Source organism: Varanus komodoensis, unplaced genomic scaffold (assembly GCF_004798865.1).
Source record: "Varanus komodoensis strain SLA01 unplaced genomic scaffold, ASM479886v1 scaffold6_2, whole genome shotgun sequence".
NCBI lineage: Eukaryota > Metazoa > Chordata > Lepidosauria > Squamata > Varanidae > Varanus > Varanus komodoensis.
Genome location: NW_025336346.1, coordinates 1,015,065 through 1,035,186, shown reverse-complemented (window position 1 = coordinate 1,035,186; position 20,122 = coordinate 1,015,065). Strand labels below are relative to the sequence as shown.

Sequence of the window (20,122 nt, the reverse complement as noted above, 5' to 3'; positions counted from 1 at the left end):
AGCCACCCCGAGACTTTCTGTGATGGGGGCAGCATAAAAGTGTTATAAATAAAAAATATGATCAAGAAACCAAATAGAAGTGGGAAACTAGGGAAGAGAAGGAAGAAGACTTAGTCAGCTTTCTGAATGATGGCCATGAGTCTGTCTATTCATGCACTTCCATTTCCCAACTGCTTTAAAGAACATGGCAACTTTAATTTTAGAAATGTTTTATAGTGATAAGTGAAAGCCCTAGAGACTTTGTTGATGGCTTTAAAGTATTGTCTGTAGGCAGCTGTGAAAGGAAAATGTCACTCAGTTTGAATGACAAGAAATCCAAAAACATGAGAGTGCACTAAGTGTGAATGTTTGAAAGGAGCAACTTAGGAGGGTTTTTCAGTTTCCAGCAAGTGCTCTCTCCCATTGGATGGTTTTCCTTCTATATGTACAAATAAAGGAGCTAAAAATAAGCTCTGTCCCTGAGACAGAAATAGATTGGAATAATTTGCCCCATGGTTGTTATGATATGGTTGTAACTAAAGTATCAGACATTGGGGTAATGGGTAGCATTTGGCTTGCTGATTTAAACAGTCTGTTAAACCTCTGGCATGTTAGGTGATTCTGAAAAAGGTTAAAAAGCAATATATCCAGCTAATTAGTTTTGCATGACTGTCTTTTCTCTAATATAATGCTGCCTTTTATGAGGTCTTGATAGAGTAATTTTTGCAGATATACAAGATGGGACAATGTCTTTACACAAATTAAAGTAGCATTATTTACATTTACATACCAACAGTAGCTGAAACTCTCTAGGCAATTTACAACAAGTTGCAAACACAATAAAATACAATAGATAAAAACAATTAGCAAGTATTAAAATTAATTTAAAATTGCATAGAAACATTAAAACAAAGACAATTAAAAAGACCCAGGCAAGAATAAAATTGTGCCTAATTGTGTCAGGTCCCTGAATGACCAGGGAGCTCTTTAAAGACCTCTGCACAGAGGGCTATCTTGATCTGGCACTGAAAAGATGGCAAATTTGGGACCAGGCAGGCCACAGCAGGGAGGTTATTCCAGAAATGGGTGGCCACCACCAAAAAGGCTCTCCTCCAGTTGCCACTTTTCCAAGCTCTTGAGGAGTTGGCACCCAGAGGAAGGTTTCAGAGGCTGAGCATAGTGTCCAAGTGGATTGAGGTTGTGAGAGGCGCTCCAACAGGTGTTGCGGTCCCAAGCCATGTAGGGTTTTATAGGTTAAGACTAGCACCTTGAATTGGGAGCCCCACATACAGTGCATTGCAGTAATCTAACCTACAGATTACCAGAGCATAGGAAACTGAAGGCAGGCTATCCCTGTCAAGATAGGGGCAACTGGGCCTCCAGTTGAAGCTGTTAGATGGTGCTCTGGGGCAAGGTGACAAGGATCAAGGAGCACCTCCAAGTTACAAACCTGCTCCTTCAGGGGGACTGCAACCCCACTGAGAACAGGTTGAACCCCCCTCCCGCCACAATCCAGTCAAATGAATCACCCACTAACAGCATCTCAGTCTTGTATGGATTGTGTTTCAGTTTGTTAGTCCTCATCCAGTCCATTTTCATTACCAAACACCAGTGTGGCACACCCACAGCCTCACCTGCTGGCAATGAAAAGGAGAAACAGAGCTGTGTGTCATCACAGTATTGATGGCAACACACTCCAAAACTCCAGATGACCCCATTCAGCAGTTTCACATAGATGTTAAATAGCATGAGGGACAGAACAGGCCCCCGATGAACTCCATGCTGGAAATCCACAGGGCTGAACAATATTCCCCAAGCACCACCTTCTGGAGACTTCTCTCCAAGTAGAGGGCAGAACCACTGCAACACAGTGCCCCTCACATCTCAGCCAGCCGCTCCAAAAGAATGGTATCAAAAGCCACTGAGAGGTCCAGCGGTATCAACAGGGTCACATCCCTGCTGCCTCATCCCCAGCATAGGTCATCATACAGGGCAATCAGGACTGTTACTGTGCCAAAACCAGGCCTGAAATGGATCCAGAGAATCCATTTCATCCAAGAATGCCTGGAGCTGCTTGACAACCACCCTGTCTGGAACCTTGCCCAGGAAAGGAATATTTGCTACCAGCACACAGTTGTTCAAATTTTCTGGGTCAAAAGAGGGCTTCTTGAGAAGTGGTCTCACCACCACCTTTTTAAGGCAGCACAAGTCCACTCTGACAAAGAGGCATTGATGACCTCTCTGGCCCAATTGGTTATCCCTTACTGTTATCCCTTAAGAGTACATTTGAATTTCTTGCCCGACAGTACAAACTGTGGTGAAAGTGAGTGACAAAAATAGAAATATAACAATACAGCAATGTAACTGTTCTGTATGTCAGATCTTTCTTAGTGTTCACAGCAGCACCTGAAATTTTACCTATGCATATATCAAGCACACAAGAATTCACACTGAGAGAACAGAATACTATGCCTCCTAAAGCTGAATATCAGAACTTAATGATTCTGTAAATGTTAGTTATCAGATACTGCTGACTCCCTGCACAGTACTTCCTTTATGCCTGAGTTTGCTTTGATCTGGTGCTGGAGTAAGTTTTTCTGTTAGCTCTGCCAATACCAAGCTCTGAAGAAATCATATTGTTACTCATACGGTGAAGAAAGATTTGATGCTTAGAGCTTGTAACAAGGATTATTCAATATGGCAGATACTTTCCAGTTCATCACTTAATAGAGTTCTGTGGAGTTTTAGATTAAGCCTGGAGAACCTGTTTCTTATTAAAGGCTGTTGACCTTTGGGGAAAGTCAGTCGGGCTGCAGCAGATGTTGATCAACTTCCCTTGAGATGGTAGGTGAAACCAGAGTCACACATGGGAGAAGTTTGCAGCAGTATATTGTTTTTTTCTGTGTGGTAGATCTTGCTGTTCTCTCTCATGTACATGTACAGTGAAAAAAAGAGTTCCCAGAAAAATGTTCTAAAGGAACAAGACTAGCCCTGCAATGTCTACTTCTTCACCCTACTTCTAGACTTCTGAAAGTTCTGCCTGTTTTGCTGCTTTAAGTTTAGTGCAGAAATAAACCCAGAGGTCTACAGGACTGAGACAGATGATTTTTAAGTGCTCGCATAATACTTTGTTTCAGAGAGGGAGAAGAGAAATTGCCAGTCTATTGTGAATTCACTAAGGGAGACTTTAGATGTTCGTAATGCCACCATTGAATCACTTCAGAAAGGTGCATCTGAGATGGAGATGCTGTGTTCTACACTTAAGGTACGATACAAATAGTATGGGCTTGTATTTTGCACACACAAGGGTAATATTTCTTTATATCACTAGATATGTTTTATGATTTTACCAGCTTTGATTGAAAAAATGAGATACAGTATGGTCATTTCTATCTTGGAAGGATCTCATGGTATAACTTTCATGCTCTATTGTACAGCATCCAGAAACTTAGAGTAAAAAAAAGACTGTTGAGACTTGACTATGAAAGAAAGTGATATTTTCTTTAAATTGCTGGTTGATTTCAGAATACCAAATCTTTTGGCATTTGTTCCTCTTTTACACTTATCTGGAAAACCCACGATGTAGATTATATCACTTTCCTAGTTTGCTGTTTCCAAAAGGTCCATTTCCAATGTCACTGAAATTTATCAAGGAGCTGGAATGGGAGGAAAGTATGTGTCAGTTCAGTGTGTGTCTCAGGTAGCTGAAGCTACAACCTCCATCATCCCTGGCATGTTGTCTGAGGCTAATGGAAATTAAGAGTCCATCACCATCTGACAGTCCACGATGTATCTCCTCATGTTGTGTAGCAGTTAGGTCCTGACAGCTGCTAAGTACTATGGGGAATGTCTTCTATTAAAGAACTGGTTTTTTTTTAATGATCATGTCCTCCCCTCCCATTCCTCCTAAAACTGTTGTAAATAAACTACATTTATTTATTACATTTGTATACCACTCCAAAACCATGAGGTTCTCTGGGCAGTTTCCATCCTCAGAAAGGATTCTGATCCTGCAGGTGCTCACACTGAAAGAAGGTGGGGAAAGGAAACTTTCCAGCAGTTCTTCTCACACACACACACCCCCAAAAGCTGCCCCAAAGGGTTGCAGGATCTTCTGAAACATTGTGGGATCAAGCCCTGGGGCTATAGAGGAAAGAATGAATTGTGCTAATTGCCTTCCCTCTTGCTGAGCACTCTCTAAATGAGAAATCTAGATGGTATCAAATTGACCTTCCAGGGAAACAAGCAATATGCCCGTGTATAAAAAGTTACTACTTAAGGAGCTAAGCTCAAAATATAATTTGACTGTGTGACAGCTGAAGACATTTAAGTGAGAACTTCCCTTTCAAGATGCCATTTTGGAAATGATTTAGATTGTTTATAATTACTTGTTCCTGACTTTTAGATCTTTAGATGGAATGCTGCTTTATGAGTTGGTAAACTCAAGGGTCTTTTTTCTGTAAAGATGTCTGACAGATGTGGCTTTTAAGCTACATTTTTAACATACATTTTTGGAGAAGGCTGGGTAGCTCTATTTATGTTGTTTTTTTCATTGCTTCCCCATATTTCAACTTCTGCCAGGACACGGAAAATTGCCATGAAATATATTTGTTCTGCCCCCCACTCACCTCCAAAATCAGGCAACCAGTGAATCTGAAACAGTTGAACACATGCCCTCCCTCCAAAACACCATTTTAGCTTAACGGCTTTCAGACTTTGTCATGTATTTTGCCTCAAGAATAGAATCCTACCCCATGTCTGAAATGTATAATTACAGTTCAGCCCTCCTGTTAAATTCATCCATGTACAACCCAGAAGTGGTTTTGTGTCTTGCTGTCCTGTAAGCATGTGGAACAATGGCAGGAGATAAACCCATTCCACCAAGAGATGTAATGTTGCCACAACCTACAGGTGTCGCTGGGTTGCAGTGGCTGTTGCCCCAGACTTTTGGCTATGCTGGCTGGAGTTTGTAGAAGCTATGGGCCAGCATCAAGAGGGCCATGCACTGTGCCTTTTATCATCTAGCACTGTGTGTTAGGAATGAATTTAGTAGCTAGATTCTGCTGTGGAGTTTATAGCTGCCGGTTAAGTAAAAGCAATAAAATGAAAATCTGGAAAAGAGCTATATATGCTGGGCATGAATAGAGGTGGGGAGCCATCTATGCCAGGCAAAGCAAACCCTCATCAGAAGAGCAGCATCTTCAGGTATTTGGTTTTATAAGTAGATGAAATGGTATGATGGCAAATGCGCCTTCATCTACTGCAAGGAATAGCACCTAATATTATCTAATGGAGGCTCTAGTCTTTGACCGGTGTTTTCTGAAGTCTGATCAAACAGCATGACTTCTTTCCTAGTTTTCAGAGTAGAGGAAAAGTGGGCAGGAGTCTTTGAAGTTTGTGCTAAGGAGACCAATCCAGTCAAAGCCTAGAAATTGCAAATGTATTGAAGAATACCACCCCCACCCCCACCCCCGCTTTAAATCTAAGTAAGCTCTCTAAACATACATTTCATTGAGCCTTTACAACTCTCCTCTATTCAAGGAAATGCGATTTCAAGTAAGGCTGGAAGCTGTTATAGTTTGATGGGGAAAGGAATTAGGCTTTCAGTAGCAGGCTCCTGCAAGCAATATAAAGTGGAAGGAGAGAACTTATGCAAGATATTATCCTGGTCACAAAATAGAAGCTATGGGCCCTTCCTAAGACATTGCACTCTACAGAAATAAAATAATAATAATATGATTATAGATCTCTTGCATGGGAAGGTATTTGCAAATAAATTAGGAGTTGTCACAGGTTTTATGTCACAGCATCTTACCTTTTGCTAACACTGTGCATTCAAGGGTTCATGGTACCAGTGGAAATCCAAAGTATTGGTAAGAATAAGAAGTATTGGCGAGGAGGGGTTCCTCTTGAAACAAAATGGTTTTCTCACTTACTGATTTGCATAAGTGTGCAGAAGTATTATGGATAGAGATGTCTGTGGACCTGCCAAACATCTAATATCCAGCTTGTGGGCTATTGAGGTGGCAAGAATCCTGAAGATAGCTTGATAAGTCTAAATCTTGTTTCCATGGAACAGCCTTCTTCATACTGATGACATTTCCATTCTCAGAAACAAATGAAATATCTGGAGCAGGAGCAGGTAGATGCAAAGAGTGCAAAAGAGGAGGTCCGAAGACTGAGAAATAAACTGAAAACTATGGAGAGGTTAGAGAATGTACTTCCATATTTGTGGGCGAGGGGTGATGGTGGTCCTTTGTACATTTACATGGGAATAAATTCTGTTGAACACAGTGGGGTTCAGAACATGCACATTTTAAAGGGTATAAAACATGGTGCAACAATAGCAAGGAATATATCTGAAACAGACTGCCATTTTCTCCCCAAAATAGTGATGGCAAAAGTGGCTCTTGGTCAAGTCCAAAGCACCTGAATTTGGTCTCCTTTTACAAGCTGTATTTTTAAATCATTGTTATACCTGGAATTTTGAACCCAGCTGTCTGAAGAACATAGGAAGACTAAAAACATGTTAATTGATAACAGGTCCATCTTGTTCTTAGAGCCTGGTAATGTTCATTCTTAACATTATCCCTAACGTGGACTCATTCCTTGCACACACAAGTATTTTAATAGTTCCTTGATACTACAAGACTTTTAAAAATAGAAAAATAAAATAAAATCATGCTAACAGTACTTCATTCTGAACTTCCAAAGAGAAGCTGCTACTCTACATCCATAGGTACCAACAATCCCTGGTCTCAGTCCCACTCTAGTCACTTTAAAATATTGTTCACATTCACTGTCTTCATATTTCCCAGGGCTGACCCCTAGCTTTACAGTAGGAGCTTTAGCTATTTATTGAAAACAATTTTATATAGCAATAAAATGTAAACAAAATCAGAAAAATTATTTTAACATATTTAAATAGTCATAAGCACTATTGAAACATCTCTGGGCATTCTTAACAAATTGATTTCCAACTTTTTCATGGAACTTTCATTCAGCTGCCATCCTAATCTATCAAAAGCTTTTGTGGCATCTAAAAATGCTGCAAAAGCTTGCTATTTTAGTTTTAACGTATTCAATTAAAGTACTGTCTTATAGTATGGCTAAGTGTGTCCATAGGAATAAAGTTTCTTCTGATCAATGTTAACACATTTATTGATAGATTTTATATCACACCTTTTTCCTAACAAGGAACTCAAGGCAGCTTATATAATTCTCTCAATCTTATCCTCACAACAACAACCCTGTGAGGTAGGTTGGGTTGTGAGTCTGTGACTGGCCCAAGGTCACCCAGTCTTCATGGCTGGGTGGGGACTAGAACCAGATCTTCCAAGTCCCAGCTCAACACCCTTAACAATTGTATAGTTGTCAGATTGATTACTTCAGTGGCAGTACACAATATTAACATGCAGAGGATCCCAGATTTGACATTTGGCTTCCCCAGTTAAAAGTATCAGGTAGCAGATGATGGAAAATCATCTGCCTGAGGAACTTCAGGAGTACCTCTCTCCAGTAGAGCAGACAATATTGCGTGATGGGGCCAATAATTTGTCCTGATATGCAGCAATTTCCAGCATTCCCAAACTAGCAAGAACATTGGTCAGTTATGATGGAGTGTTAGCTCTGTCATAATTGAAGATTGCTATGTTAGTGTGGATTGCTAACATACATCTCTCCAGGCACTGTTTTTGTTTCCATTAATGATCATCACCACAAATAGATCCAAAGAAATGAAGTAAAATTGACCCCTGGCATGTCATGGCCTGTAACATTTTACTTTATGCTTAAACTCAATGTAAACTGTTTCTGTATGAAGAAAATGACAAGCTAACTGTATCTGTTATCCATGAGTCTCAATCCAACTAAAACTCCTTATGGTGTCCCTTTCTCTCCTTTTATTACAAAATAATTGTGTCTAAACCTCACAATGGACCCAGTTTTGGTATGTATGTTTGTAATATGAAACTTAACTTGACACCAGTGCATTTTCATCTTGCAAATGTCTAATTCCTGCAAAGATGAATTTCTCCTAGGCATTTTAGGTGGGATGAGGGGAAGGAATCCATGCCAGGCTGAAGTACAAGATGACTCTCTTCCATTATTGACCGTCACTGTGTTTGTGGAACATTGCCTAGTTTTGCCACTGAACCAGGAAACTCTACTCTTCCAGAATTGAGACACTGCTACAGGCTCAGCGTCCCGAGGTGGAAGAGATGATTCGTGAAATGGGAGCAGGGCAGGCAGCAATAGAACAACTTGCAGTCTACTGCATCTCACTCAAAAAGTAAGTGTGTTAAACAGGCTTGTTTACTGATGTGTGTGTATACAGATAGTATCCTCTAAAGGAAATGTGGGGAACAGTTAAATCATGTAGGCACTTTGCAGAATTCTGGTTGCAACACTGAGATTTAGTGAACATAATCGAAGTGGCATAGTTGGAAGATTTCAGCACAGCAAGTGTACTATTGTTGCATTAGTGACACATCCATTGCTATGGAAACAGCCTTCAGAGCTTTGCTGGAGTGCTTAGGAAGTGATTGCCTGATGGGAATGGAGGGGATGGCTGATTGTCATGTTTCTGAGCAAGGCAGCATGGCCCCTGCATGTCTCCCCTGTGCAGAGCAGAGTACTCTCTGCAGCTGTGGCAATAAATACGGTGTGTTTGGCAGCCCCTACAGTGTGTGTTAGAGGTCTTTCTATTTATACCATGTATAATTCAAAGCTTCTGGAAGCAACATTGGTTAGTAAATGGGTAATCACAACTTTTAATAATGAGCTACAGCATTCAGTACCTGCATTGCAATCACTCACTTCAGTTCTGTTTTATAATAGCATTAGCATGCTTTCAGAACCTTAATCTTTTTTTTTGACCTGTCACATATTCTTTCAGTAAATTAGATAGCAATTGTTTTATGTTGGTGAGATATTTAATATCATTCATGCTCTAATAGAACAGGCTCTTTTCTGTCATTTTGATATGACAGAACAAACCAAGCAGTGCTGTCTCCTGCAAGCATGTTTTCTCACCTGCTCTATAGTGTCGTGGTTTTAACACTGTACAAAATCGATGTTGGCTTGTTCAGTCTGTTTCTCCTTCAAAGTGTCTGTGTATACAACAGAAACTTTTGCAACCACCTAAACTGTGAATTGTGTATCTTGGTCTAAATTTGATTGCTGGCTTCAGCTAAGAGCCACTTGCTTAGAAGTGTGTTCCACAGATTGACTAATTTGGGCTCTTTCCAGAGAATATGAGAATCTGAAGGAATCTCAGAAAGCATCATTTGATACAAAGGAGAAGCTAAGGAAAGAGTTGTTCTCTGCTAATCACAAGGTAAAAGGCACGTGGATATAGCTGCTGACACATCTGTGTACAACTATTCCTCTGCATGCCTACCTAAATAAGATTTCTATTGCTTGTCCAGACAGTTGCATTGTCCATATTGGTAGCTATCTGTTAACAGGAAGGTTCAGCTATAGCTTCTCTGAGCTTGCTCACTTTGTCTTCCTGTCATCGATTTGCCCACATAGCCAGGTCACACTCCCTATTCTGTTTGTTCTTCAGCAACAAAAAAGCCTTCTAATAAAGTTATAGATAGGAAATTGCACAAAGGCAGGTTCCCGTCTTAAATCAAAATATATGTCTAGAACATTCTTCTGTTTCAATGTCTGAAAAGTGCTACATAATATTGTGAATCCAGGAAACCTTAGTATAGGAAAGGAAGGGTGAGGGGTTCTTTTTTGAAAAATGTATTAGGTTGATTGATCTTTTATAGTTTTCTAAATCCTTACAAACACACTGAGTTATTCTGGGTATTTGAGTGTTGCAGAGGCACTTCTCAGTAACTCTGTTTCCATCTGCAGAAAGCCACCTTGGAGCTCCCTCTGCAGGTGACTTGACAGAAAATGGATTGCTTGATCTTCACAAAGTAGCCATTCCAACCTAAGATGTCTGCTTCCGATTTCTATTAGAATGTATTAATTTCTTAAACCCTGAAGTGATGCAAAAATAGGTTTTAATTAGACATAGGCATTGTAAATGTTGGGTACTTCAAAACCTTGTGTAATAATGTTCTCCATTGGGTACTGAATTTCTGATGTGTAATATTTATAGCTGCAGAACACTGTTCTAGAGTTGGAGAAAACAGTAGAGGAATTGAGAAGCACCCAGACAGATCTAAGAAATGCAGATAAAGAGATAATGGTGAGAACCTTCCTTTAAGCTGCAGTCATTACGATGTTTGCGACCCCAAAGCTCCCTCTTACCTTCATAGCTTACAACCAAGACTCCTTTCTTAACTTATCCCACTGCACAGTTGGAGGGGTCATACAGAGCATAAGCTGTCTTCCTGAGTGTGAGCATATCTGCATCTCTGAAGGGGAGGGGTGTAGAAATCTTGGGTGTGATGGGGGAGTTGGTTAATTTTGCTTTTTCTGTTCAAAGAGTTTGAAAAGGAAGATAGAAATCTTGCAAGATACTTTAAAAGTGCCATCAGTAACGAGTGAAGCACTCAGCCGACTCATATCTGAAAGGTTGGTTTGAGGAACATTCACTGGAATTTGATATAACGAATACTGCATAAAGATTGTATATGAAGAAAGCTGAATGCACCTTCGTGAACTGTCTCCAAATATGTAAAATGCTTTTTGCACCAGGTCAGCCTACTTGTTCATCTAGCCCAGTCCTGAATGGTTTGCACTTCAGCCCCCAAAGGTTCTCTGATGCCCTGGTGCCTCCAGATTTTGCCTTCCCAGCTATCCTGACATGAATCACCCATGTGTTGCTGGAAAGAAAGATCTGCATCAGGATTGCTGAGGGAGGGCCTGAAAAGAAGGTGCCTGGTATATGTAGCTACTGAGCCAGTGTCACATACGACCCTCAGGACCAAAAATGCTGCCTATCTCCACCATATAGAATATAGGAAGGACTGGAATTTTCCTGCCTAACTATCTGACAGTTTAAAACTTGTGTAATTTGGCTTTGCAGCCCTGCTCCTCTAGAACTGCTAAACCCAAAGCTCCATCGGCCTCTTCATAGTGATGAAATTGACTTGAATGCTACTTTTGATGTGGAGACACCAAAACATCAGCTGTACAAGACAGCCCATGCTCCTGCCAAAAAACTCAAACTAGATAAAAAGTTGTGAGTCTTGTTCTTTTTATGTTTATGGGCCTTTTATGGGCTTGGGTGGCCTGGCATTCCCACTTCACATATGCTGGAAGCAATTATCCAACTATTTTATATCCTACACTTATTGCTTTAGGCTAAAATGCCTCATTTAGAAGCTTTTAATTGCTGCAGAAGAATGTCACAACAAACATACTCTGCTTGTTGTGGGTGCAGCCAGATTTCATCTCCAAACAGGGTTGCCTATCTCATCACCCATCATAATACTTGGAAATAACCTTTTTTCTGAAGCATTTCACATTTCTGGCTTCCAGAGATTTAAAGAGGCAATTCCTGACTTGCAAGCACACAATCTAAAACTGACTGGCATACAGTAGCAAGGACAAAGGAATAGATAGGGAATAGGAATCACAAATCATGCTGAATTATTTGCATGCCAAGCAAATAATGACCTGTGGATTTGATAACACAACTGAGGTTTGCTAATTTAGTTTATTTGTAGTAAACTCTGTCTCAGCTAAATACCAGAGGCAGTGAAGGAGGGTCTTTTCTACCCCATATAAAGTCATGCTAGGTATTCATGGATCAAGTGTGGCAGTGAGGCAAAAAAAATGAAAGCTTGCTTGCTTTGCTTGTTGGGCAGACCAGAAGCTTTTCTGTTCATGGCCAGAACAAAGAATATGGAAGTAGAGGACCATGGTGAGCTCATACATGGATTTTTATAAAGTGGTGCATCCATCTTCTAAAATGATGTTGTGTGTTTTTCAGGGCACCTGTGACAAATTTATCAAGAGTTCTGAAAGAAGCAATGGAGGTATTGTAACTGATAATCTGAGTAATATTTACAACCTCTGTATCAGGGGTACGCAGCATAGTGCCCAAGGGCACTGGTATGCTCCCAGTCACCTTCCATGAAACACCATTTTCCCTATTTTTATTTTAAAGTATTGGTACATTTCTTACAGACAGTTGGGTTTCTTCCAAATAAAATGGAAGACTCATGCTTCTGTCATCTTCATTTCCCACAAGTGTCTCTGGGCAGCTTGCTTGTCCTTTGTGACTAGCCAGTGCCACCCGAGAGATATTTTCCTTTCAGTGCACTATCTTTAGTTGAAACTGACATTTTTGCTGCAGACATTCTGAACTAAACCCTACATTGTCAGTGCAATAGAGATTTTGGATAGTCTGCCTAGAAAATCCTTAAAGTTCTGAAGGCTATGTGGTACAAGCCAACTTCCTCACTAATGCCTATGTGTTCTGAATTCTTTGCAACTTTCTGTACTATTTGGTACTGGAGGCAATGACTTCCTGTTTTCTCCAGGAATTTAAAAGAAGTTGCACTGGCAAATCTGTCTTTGCCTTTTGCAGAAAAATTGGGCTGGGGCACTGCTAGCAGACAATTTTAGTGTTACTTGTGCTTGAAAATGTGCACCTTTTAGATCTAACTTTCCTAATTAAAAAAAAAAATGGTCCAGAACCCAGGTGAGGCAGATGATGAAAATCTAGAAGATCTTTTACCTGCTTTCATCAGAAACTCAGTTCTGTCCAAGAAGCCACCTGTAAATGGCACGCTCATGCCACAGAGGAACACAGGAATAGTAAGTACAAGTGGGATCTAAACCACACTGCTTCTGGTCATTGTGTTAGGCAATATTCCATTCCCAGTCCACTATTTCTGTTTCTTTCTCTGCAGTGCTCTATGGCAACTAAGCACACTTAGGACTTACTGGGCTGTGTTACAGGGAGGGCCTGCATCTTAGGTTTTTAAAGCTCCGACCAAAGATCGCAGCTCTGACCAAGGGAGGGCTCTGCTCTGGGAACCTGCTGGAGGCTTCCTCTTTCCCCTGGGAAAATTCAGTTTTCTCTTATCACAAACAGGGCAAGGAGTTTCCAGAGGCCAACTGTGCATGGTTCTGATTGTAGCTGGAGCCAGCAAGGGATTGCATGGCTTGAAAACCTGCCTGCCATTGCAATGCCCGGGCCTTTCTGACCTCTCCCTCTGAATCCCTTTGGGGATCAGGGCAACCTCTGGAAGTGTGTGCAACATGAAGGGCAGGTCAGGCAGGGTGGGACTTGGCAGAAACCTGCAACTGTGTATGTGCAAGCAGAAACTGGGGGCTCTGGATCCGAGCTTGTTTTGGCCTTCTGGTCATTCACTTCTCACGGAGCCTGCGCATGATGCTCTCAGGCTGTTTCACGGAGCAGAAGCCTGGCAGTATCCCCCTGTAACCCCAGACCCAATTGGCAACATTTCCATGTGCGTAAGAGAGAGAAAGGTTTTTAAAGATTTGGGAATGCATATCTGCAATCCTTGGGGTTTCACAGAGCTTTCTGATCTCATCTTCTTGATTCTCTGTGGAACCCCAAGGATTGCAGATTCATTGATTCAAGCATCTTATTAGTGCTCAGATGAATTCCATTTGGAAGAAGCTCTTGCGGCTCATATTCCATTAGTGTGCAAGGCCAAAAATGTTATCCTGTTTAGCTTAAAAACAGGGAGTAAATACACATGATTTTAAAATGATTTTTTGAAATGTACATTAGATTTTTTTAAATTTAAAAAACCCTCAATAACTTTAAAATAGCTGTCAATATTAGCATAAAAATAGTATAAACCTACACTTATAACAAGAAATTACCTACTGATCAAGCTTGAGCATCCATTTGAATTTTTCATCTTATGAAAATAGTTTTGTTCAGCCTAACAGATCTGATCGTTTCAAGTTCTGCACTTTCAGTTTTGCTTACAAAAGTCACATGTGTAAAGATAAAGGCTAGAGCAGGGGTCCTCAAACTTTTCCACCAGGGGGCCAGTTGAAAGCTGCTGGTGCTGGGCACGGCCTGGAAGGGTGGGGCCGGTGCAGGGGCGGGGGCTGTGCGTGCGGGTGAGCGAGCAAGTTGAGGGGGGCGGCAGGGCACACGGCGAGGTGAGGCGAGGTGCGGACACGTGCCATGAGGCGGGCGCACAAGGCAGCGGCTTGCTTGCTTGGAGATCATTTTGTCCAAGCAAGCAAACCACTGCCTCCCCGCGCATGGGGCAAGATGAGCGGTGGCAGGTGCGCCCATGGACACAGGCGTGCACGGCGGATCCAAATGGCCTCAGTTTGAGGACCCATGGGCTACAGGGTAAGAGCTGAACCAAGCAAGGCAGCACAAGTAAGTACAGAAAGACCATATAGCAGGGTAGATAAAAACATTTACTTTCAAAATCTCAAAAATGAGATTTTTCAAAATTTATATTGACCTGTTATGTTGGCCTAGTAACTATCAAGCCTTGCTTTGATTTATCAGTTATGAGCATTTAGCTTTTGTTTGCCACTTCATTATTTGTGAAAGTAAGCCTAGACCAAGATGACAAAGCAGAAACAGAGCAACACTGCAGAGAAAGAAGGAAAAAATTGTCCAATATACATATTTTTGCATTCTCCTACAAAGTCTATGATCCTATCCGGACCTCCCTACCTACCTGAGAATAAGTCTTGTTGAATTCAGTAGATCTTACTAGTGAAGAGACCGTGTTGTTAACTTTAAACTGTTGCACATACTGGTCATAAGAAAGACCCTATATTAACAGATGTTAAAGATATTCTGTCTACAAATAAATAAAGAAAAGGATGTGACATATACAATAAGACAAAGAGATGCAAAGCTTGCTTGTAGGAATGAAGCAGTGTAAATAATACCCTTATCTGGTTGTCAGTCAACATGGCTTAATGGTCAGACTTGTACCATCAGATTTTCATAGTAATTTAAATCAGCATTTTTCTTGCAGCTTTAAATGATTGATTTGAAACACCGTGATTTGAATCTATTCACTCTACTTTTAAAAACTTACCATCAGTAACTAAGTCTTAAAGGCATTTCAGCATTTTAGAACTGGGCCAGAAAAGGGGTGGGGTGGACTGCCCAGAAGCTGAAAAGTAAGTGGCCAAACAAGTTGTTAGGGGCAAAGAGATGAGGCGGGGGACAGAGCTATGGTAAGCTGGGAAACTCTGGTGGCCCATGTTGGGACCAGGTGGGCTTCTTTTGGCCCCAAGCTTAAGGTTCCCTTCTCAACTGTATTTTGATACAGCTGAATCACTGCACACTCACTGCAGTTCTTATTCAATTGTTTAATAAGCATAACTTTCTCCTTGAAGGGAAAATGCATATATATTTATAAATTCTGAATTTTCTCTTTTCTAGATAAGAACTGGATATGATGGCCTTGGAGGCAGAACCAAGTTCATTCAGCCTGTATCCTTTTACAAATACTGTTCCACTGCAGTTAAATAGTTCTCCATTCTCAGTTTTTAGTGATGTTGAATCTAGGATCATTAGTGATCTATGAGACTAAAGGGAACGAAGAAATGATAGTGCCAACATTCATTTGGGTGTATTTGGGGAAATTAGTCCTTAGAATAAAGCACTTCGTAACTGTTCTAGTATGAAATCCTGCTGCAAAACATCTGCTGCTAGAAGATTCAGCTCCAAGAAATCTGGTTCAATCAAGTCATCCTTCTAAATCTATTGTGTTTTCTTCTACTGTGGAAATAGTTAGAAATGCACTGTTTTCATTTGTGTTTTTTGCATGCTGAAATACCTGCATAGGCTTCTGAAGCAAGTAACTGGAAATAATTCTGTAGCAGCTTCAAAATTCTTCAGAGATTGCTGTAAGTTCATTTGTATTTCAAGAACAGTGGTAATTCTAGCATAGCTAAATTCATGCTGATGTCCTGCCCCTTCACCATGTCTGTCTTCGTGTATGAACTGTGTTGACCATTACTATTTTAAAGCTCTAAGAAGTTGGAAAGTATAATGTGACAGTGAAATTGAGGAATTGTAATGTAGTTCCTCAGGTCTGCAGAAATGATGGTAGGAGAGGTAACTGCTTATTAACACTTCTGAGAGCTTTTGGTTGGATGGTGGTAATGAGGAATGCTTGATTATACAACTGGCTAAAGTTAGACAGCTGTAAGCTGTGATCTTCGAACATAGTGAATTTGGTGCTGATGAGGAAAGATAGTCCAGTCAGTCCTCATATTTACATCATGGTTTGACTATGGGCAGTATCCTAGGAAATACCAGATTCCATTTTTCCATCAGCTTTTTGTTTCAGTCAGGATTCAACAACCTGTAACCCTCCAGATGTTGTTGCACTGAAGCTCTCATGATCCCTCAACACTGGCTGATGGGAGTCACATTTGAACAACATCTAGAGGGCCACATATTGCCCTGCTTTGGATACTTGACCACCATTCTCCTTGACTTTCCTCATTTCAGAGTATCACAGCAGAGATTCATCCCCTGCCTGTGAAGTACAAGAAAAGAACCACTGCTAAGCAAACAACAGCAATGTCTTCTGCTTCCAGTATTAGTCAGACTAAACTAGACAATTTCCTTAAGTAACCATGGATCTCCTAAATTAGACATAGATCATTGGAGATGACGTGCTTACCCCAGGGAGCCAGAACAAATGCACGGTGGACAGCTTTGTGTTCATCTGGCTCTTTATTCTTTTCTGCAGATTCTACATGCAGGATGGACTTTGCTCTGTTGCCAGCCTTTAATGAGGGGAAAGACTGAAAAGGGCTGGTTTCAAAATCCCTTCCAGTGTTGCTGCTTTGGAGGCTACTGCTCTGTATTCTACTCATAGGAAATCATGGGGGGCCTAGCTCCTGAAACTTTGGCAGTGACAAAGTAATGCTATCATAGATCATTTGGAAATAATCTGTTTCCTAAAGGGCACATGCAGCTGTTAGCTTCTGTGCCACTGACGTCTTTATGTTTTATATAAGGAGAGAATTCTGTCTGCACCTATCAATATGTTTTTGCCTGTATTTTTCATTTGAGTCTTGTCCTAGATGATCTGCTTCCTATATCTGGGAGTTAGCTGCTTCTCTCAGAATAATTTATTTCTTGTTTGGGAGTGTGGGAAGGCATATGGATAGAATTTTCCAGAGTAAGCCTTAGGATTTCCTTTGAAAATAGGAACATTTCAGCTATTCTTCAAGACTGGAAATATTAGGCTCTTAGTAGTTATTGCTGTATCTTTGACACAAACCACTTTTGAGCATAATATTCCCAGTTAAATATATCTATAACATGCAGAGTTTTTCTAGGTGAAACCAACTTAGTAAGAAATCAACTTATTTTGTCTTTGCATTAAGAGACTAGCATAAGAGTCTCTTGGCTTAGTTAGCCTAGTATTTCAAGTCTTAGGGAATTTTGCCCAAAGGCTTTTGCTCAATATCTCCCACCTGAACCCAGAGTTAAATAGGCCACAAACTTACTAGAATAAGGGAAAGACTGGACAGAATTTCCTCTTGGAGCTTCTGATTGAAAACATAAACTTCATACTGAATAAGTGCTGCATGTGCCTGGTTTATTATATTACACCATGCTGTAGCTACAACTACACATTACTGGCTGTACATCAGAAAATGACTAAAAGCCTTTTCCACAGATAAAGATTTCTTTCCCCTTTCACCCTTCACAGGCCCCGCTGACCAATATTACTGAAGTTTCAGGAAGACTGGCTGTATCTAGCCTCCAGCCATACCAAGGCACTCAACAAGTACCAAGCCCAGCCTTGTATTTAAGTACTCACCTGCTGTAGGCAACAAGAAATTGCAAGCAGGTGAATAAGCAGCCTGGCGGAAGAGGGTGCCCATCTGCCAAAAGAAAGAAGCCATCTCTATGTCCAACAGCCAAATGCTGCAGGAAGAACTGAACTTTTCACTTTCTCCTCCACACTCTCCTACTAAAAAATGTGCAGGCACATGACATTTGTGGGCTTATTTACAAGGCTGACCAAAACTATAGCTTAGAGAAAATATGGACTAGAAGAGGGTACTGTTAGCATAAAAAATGGGTTGTAATTTTTCTACATCTAGCCTTGTAATTACTCCCTCCTGGAACCTGCAATGAGGGCCTTCAGAGAGACAATCTTACATATAAGACTACAGCAGCTAATTGTTTGTAAGAATATACTAGTAAACCTCCTTAAGCATAACTGTTAACAAATTTGTTGTACAGAAGCAAAATGGAACAAACTTCTTCCAGTTGACAATCTTCTATGCATTCCAGTGACAAAACAATTCTTGTAACAGTTGACTAAGTCAATGGCTGTGTTTGGCTGGGTCCAGGTAGTCATCCTTAAAACAGCCCTTTTGGAATCAGTGGGACTTATTTTAATGGGTCTGCTTGATCATATGCCCTTCCTCAGAAAATGTCAGAGCAATCAAAATACTCCTGCAAAATAGGTCAGACTAGGACACAGTGGCTGCGCAAGGCCATCCAGTAACCTTCATGGTTGAACTGGAGTGGCTTGAAATGCACTTGGTTGAACTGAGATGGCTTGAAATGCGCTTAAGTTCTTCCTGGTTCTTGTTAAGATATCATTGTGTTGACTTTGAAAAAGGAAATTTTATATTGAGGATATTAGGAAAGGAAAAGAAAACTGCTAGTACCATAATGCTTTTATACAAATATGGGGGACAACTATGTTACAGTTCTGATCACCACACTTCAAAACGGATATTATATATCTATTGAAGCTACATAAAATTAGCAAGATACTGGAGTAACTCTCCTGTGAAGAAAGGGTACATACAATGCTTGGGCTTAGAAAAAGGGTAAAGAGTGGCATGTGACAGATGTATAAAACGATGCATGGTAGAAAGATGTAAATATGCCTCTGAAGTACATGTTTTCATCTGATCCAAATCGCCCATCATTCAGCTTGATCTGATGACACAGATTAGTAGAGTTAGAAGGGGCCAAGAAGGCCATCGCATTCAATTTTCTAGTGCAGGGCAACAATTTATTCCAGCCCACTCAAATGATTGTCCAATTTTGCTTTGAATGTCTTTAGTGTGGGAGAACTCACCACCTCTCTAGGCAGCTGGTTCCATTATTGCATTGCTCTGACCATGAGGAAACGTCCTGATACCAAGCCTGAATCTGGGTTGTCACAACTTGAATTGGTTATTCTGTGTTCCACACTCTGGTATGAGAAGAGATGTGATGGTTCAGCTAGGTCAGCCTCGCATAATCTGGTACCCTCCAAATGTATTGGACTATAACCAATATTGCTGGCCTGGAGCAATGAGCATTGCAGTCTGGATTGGGAAGGCTGAGCCTAGGTTCTTGGCCATTCCTACTGCCACGCAGGAGACGTCATGTGGTGCAATTGTTAAAAGCAGCCTCAGCATCCTTTGCTGTCAGGAATTATGAATACATTCAAGGATAAAAGGTACTAAATGACTTAAGATGCAAGTGGATTTGATTTCCCTGGTCAAGGTCATCCCATGTCAGCCTTGTGTTTTCCAAAGTAAAGTTGGTGAAGGGGAACAGCCTGCTTCAAGCACAGCCTGATTTGCATTAGTTTTCTGGTTCCCTGCTAGACTAGCTTTGAAAAGGAGCATGACACTGAATCTGTGCCTGTAGACTATGGCTTTTTCTGCACTTAATTCAGTAAGGATAATTAATCCCTGGGGATTTATACAGCTCCCTGGAGCCTTCAATATATCTGTTAGTGATGTGACACTGGATTTGTGGGCTTCCTTGGGATAACACAAGTAGTTCTGTTTTTCAGGACAAAGATTTCAAAGCTGGCTACTCAACATTTCACATCTCCAGCAGATAAAGGCTTGAAAATCAGTACAGTACAGAGAATAACGTCCTAGATTTCAATGGACTCCATATTCCCCCCGGGTGGATCAGCAAGTATGTACCTCTGCCTTCAGAAGACATCAGTCTGAGTCCCTGGCCTTTAGAATAGTAGAGAGTATTAGTACTGTGCTGAATTGTCAACCACTGGTTGAGGAAACAGGCAAAAAGAAATAGCACCCAAAAATTTTTGTAAAGGGTGAGCATTTCAGAAATGTGTTAAGATGCAGGGGAGAAGATGCTGTATTTCTTTTACCATTTTAATCCCTTCCTGTCCTGGATGCTTAAGCTTTCTGGAAACGCCACTAGAAGACTTAACCAAGACTGTGAAAGCTGAGGTGGTTGCACACCCAGAGCAAA

At 40.9% G+C, this 20,122-nt stretch overlaps 1 protein-coding gene across 1 annotated transcript in view; it reads left to right on the top strand.

The window, feature by feature from the left end:
• The window catches only part of LOC123034172 (TRAF interacting protein), a 28,521-nt gene extending 11,070 nt beyond the window's left edge, over nt 1-17,451 (top strand). The window contains exons 6-16 of the mRNA XM_044451334.1: nt 3,117-3,244; nt 6,092-6,186; nt 8,156-8,269; nt 9,229-9,316; nt 10,097-10,186; nt 10,427-10,515; nt 10,970-11,125; nt 11,879-11,924; nt 12,586-12,708; nt 15,296-15,346; nt 16,373-17,451. Coding sequence (XP_044307269.1) covers nt 3,117-3,244; nt 6,092-6,186; nt 8,156-8,269; nt 9,229-9,316; nt 10,097-10,186; nt 10,427-10,515; nt 10,970-11,125; nt 11,879-11,924; nt 12,586-12,708; nt 15,296-15,346; nt 16,373-16,498 — 1,106 coding nt within the window. The 3' untranslated portion in view covers nt 16,499-17,451. The remainder of the gene's footprint in view (nt 1-3,116; nt 3,245-6,091; nt 6,187-8,155; nt 8,270-9,228; nt 9,317-10,096; nt 10,187-10,426; nt 10,516-10,969; nt 11,126-11,878; nt 11,925-12,585; nt 12,709-15,295; nt 15,347-16,372) is intronic.
• Nucleotides 17,452-20,122: the final 2,671 nt, after the last annotated feature.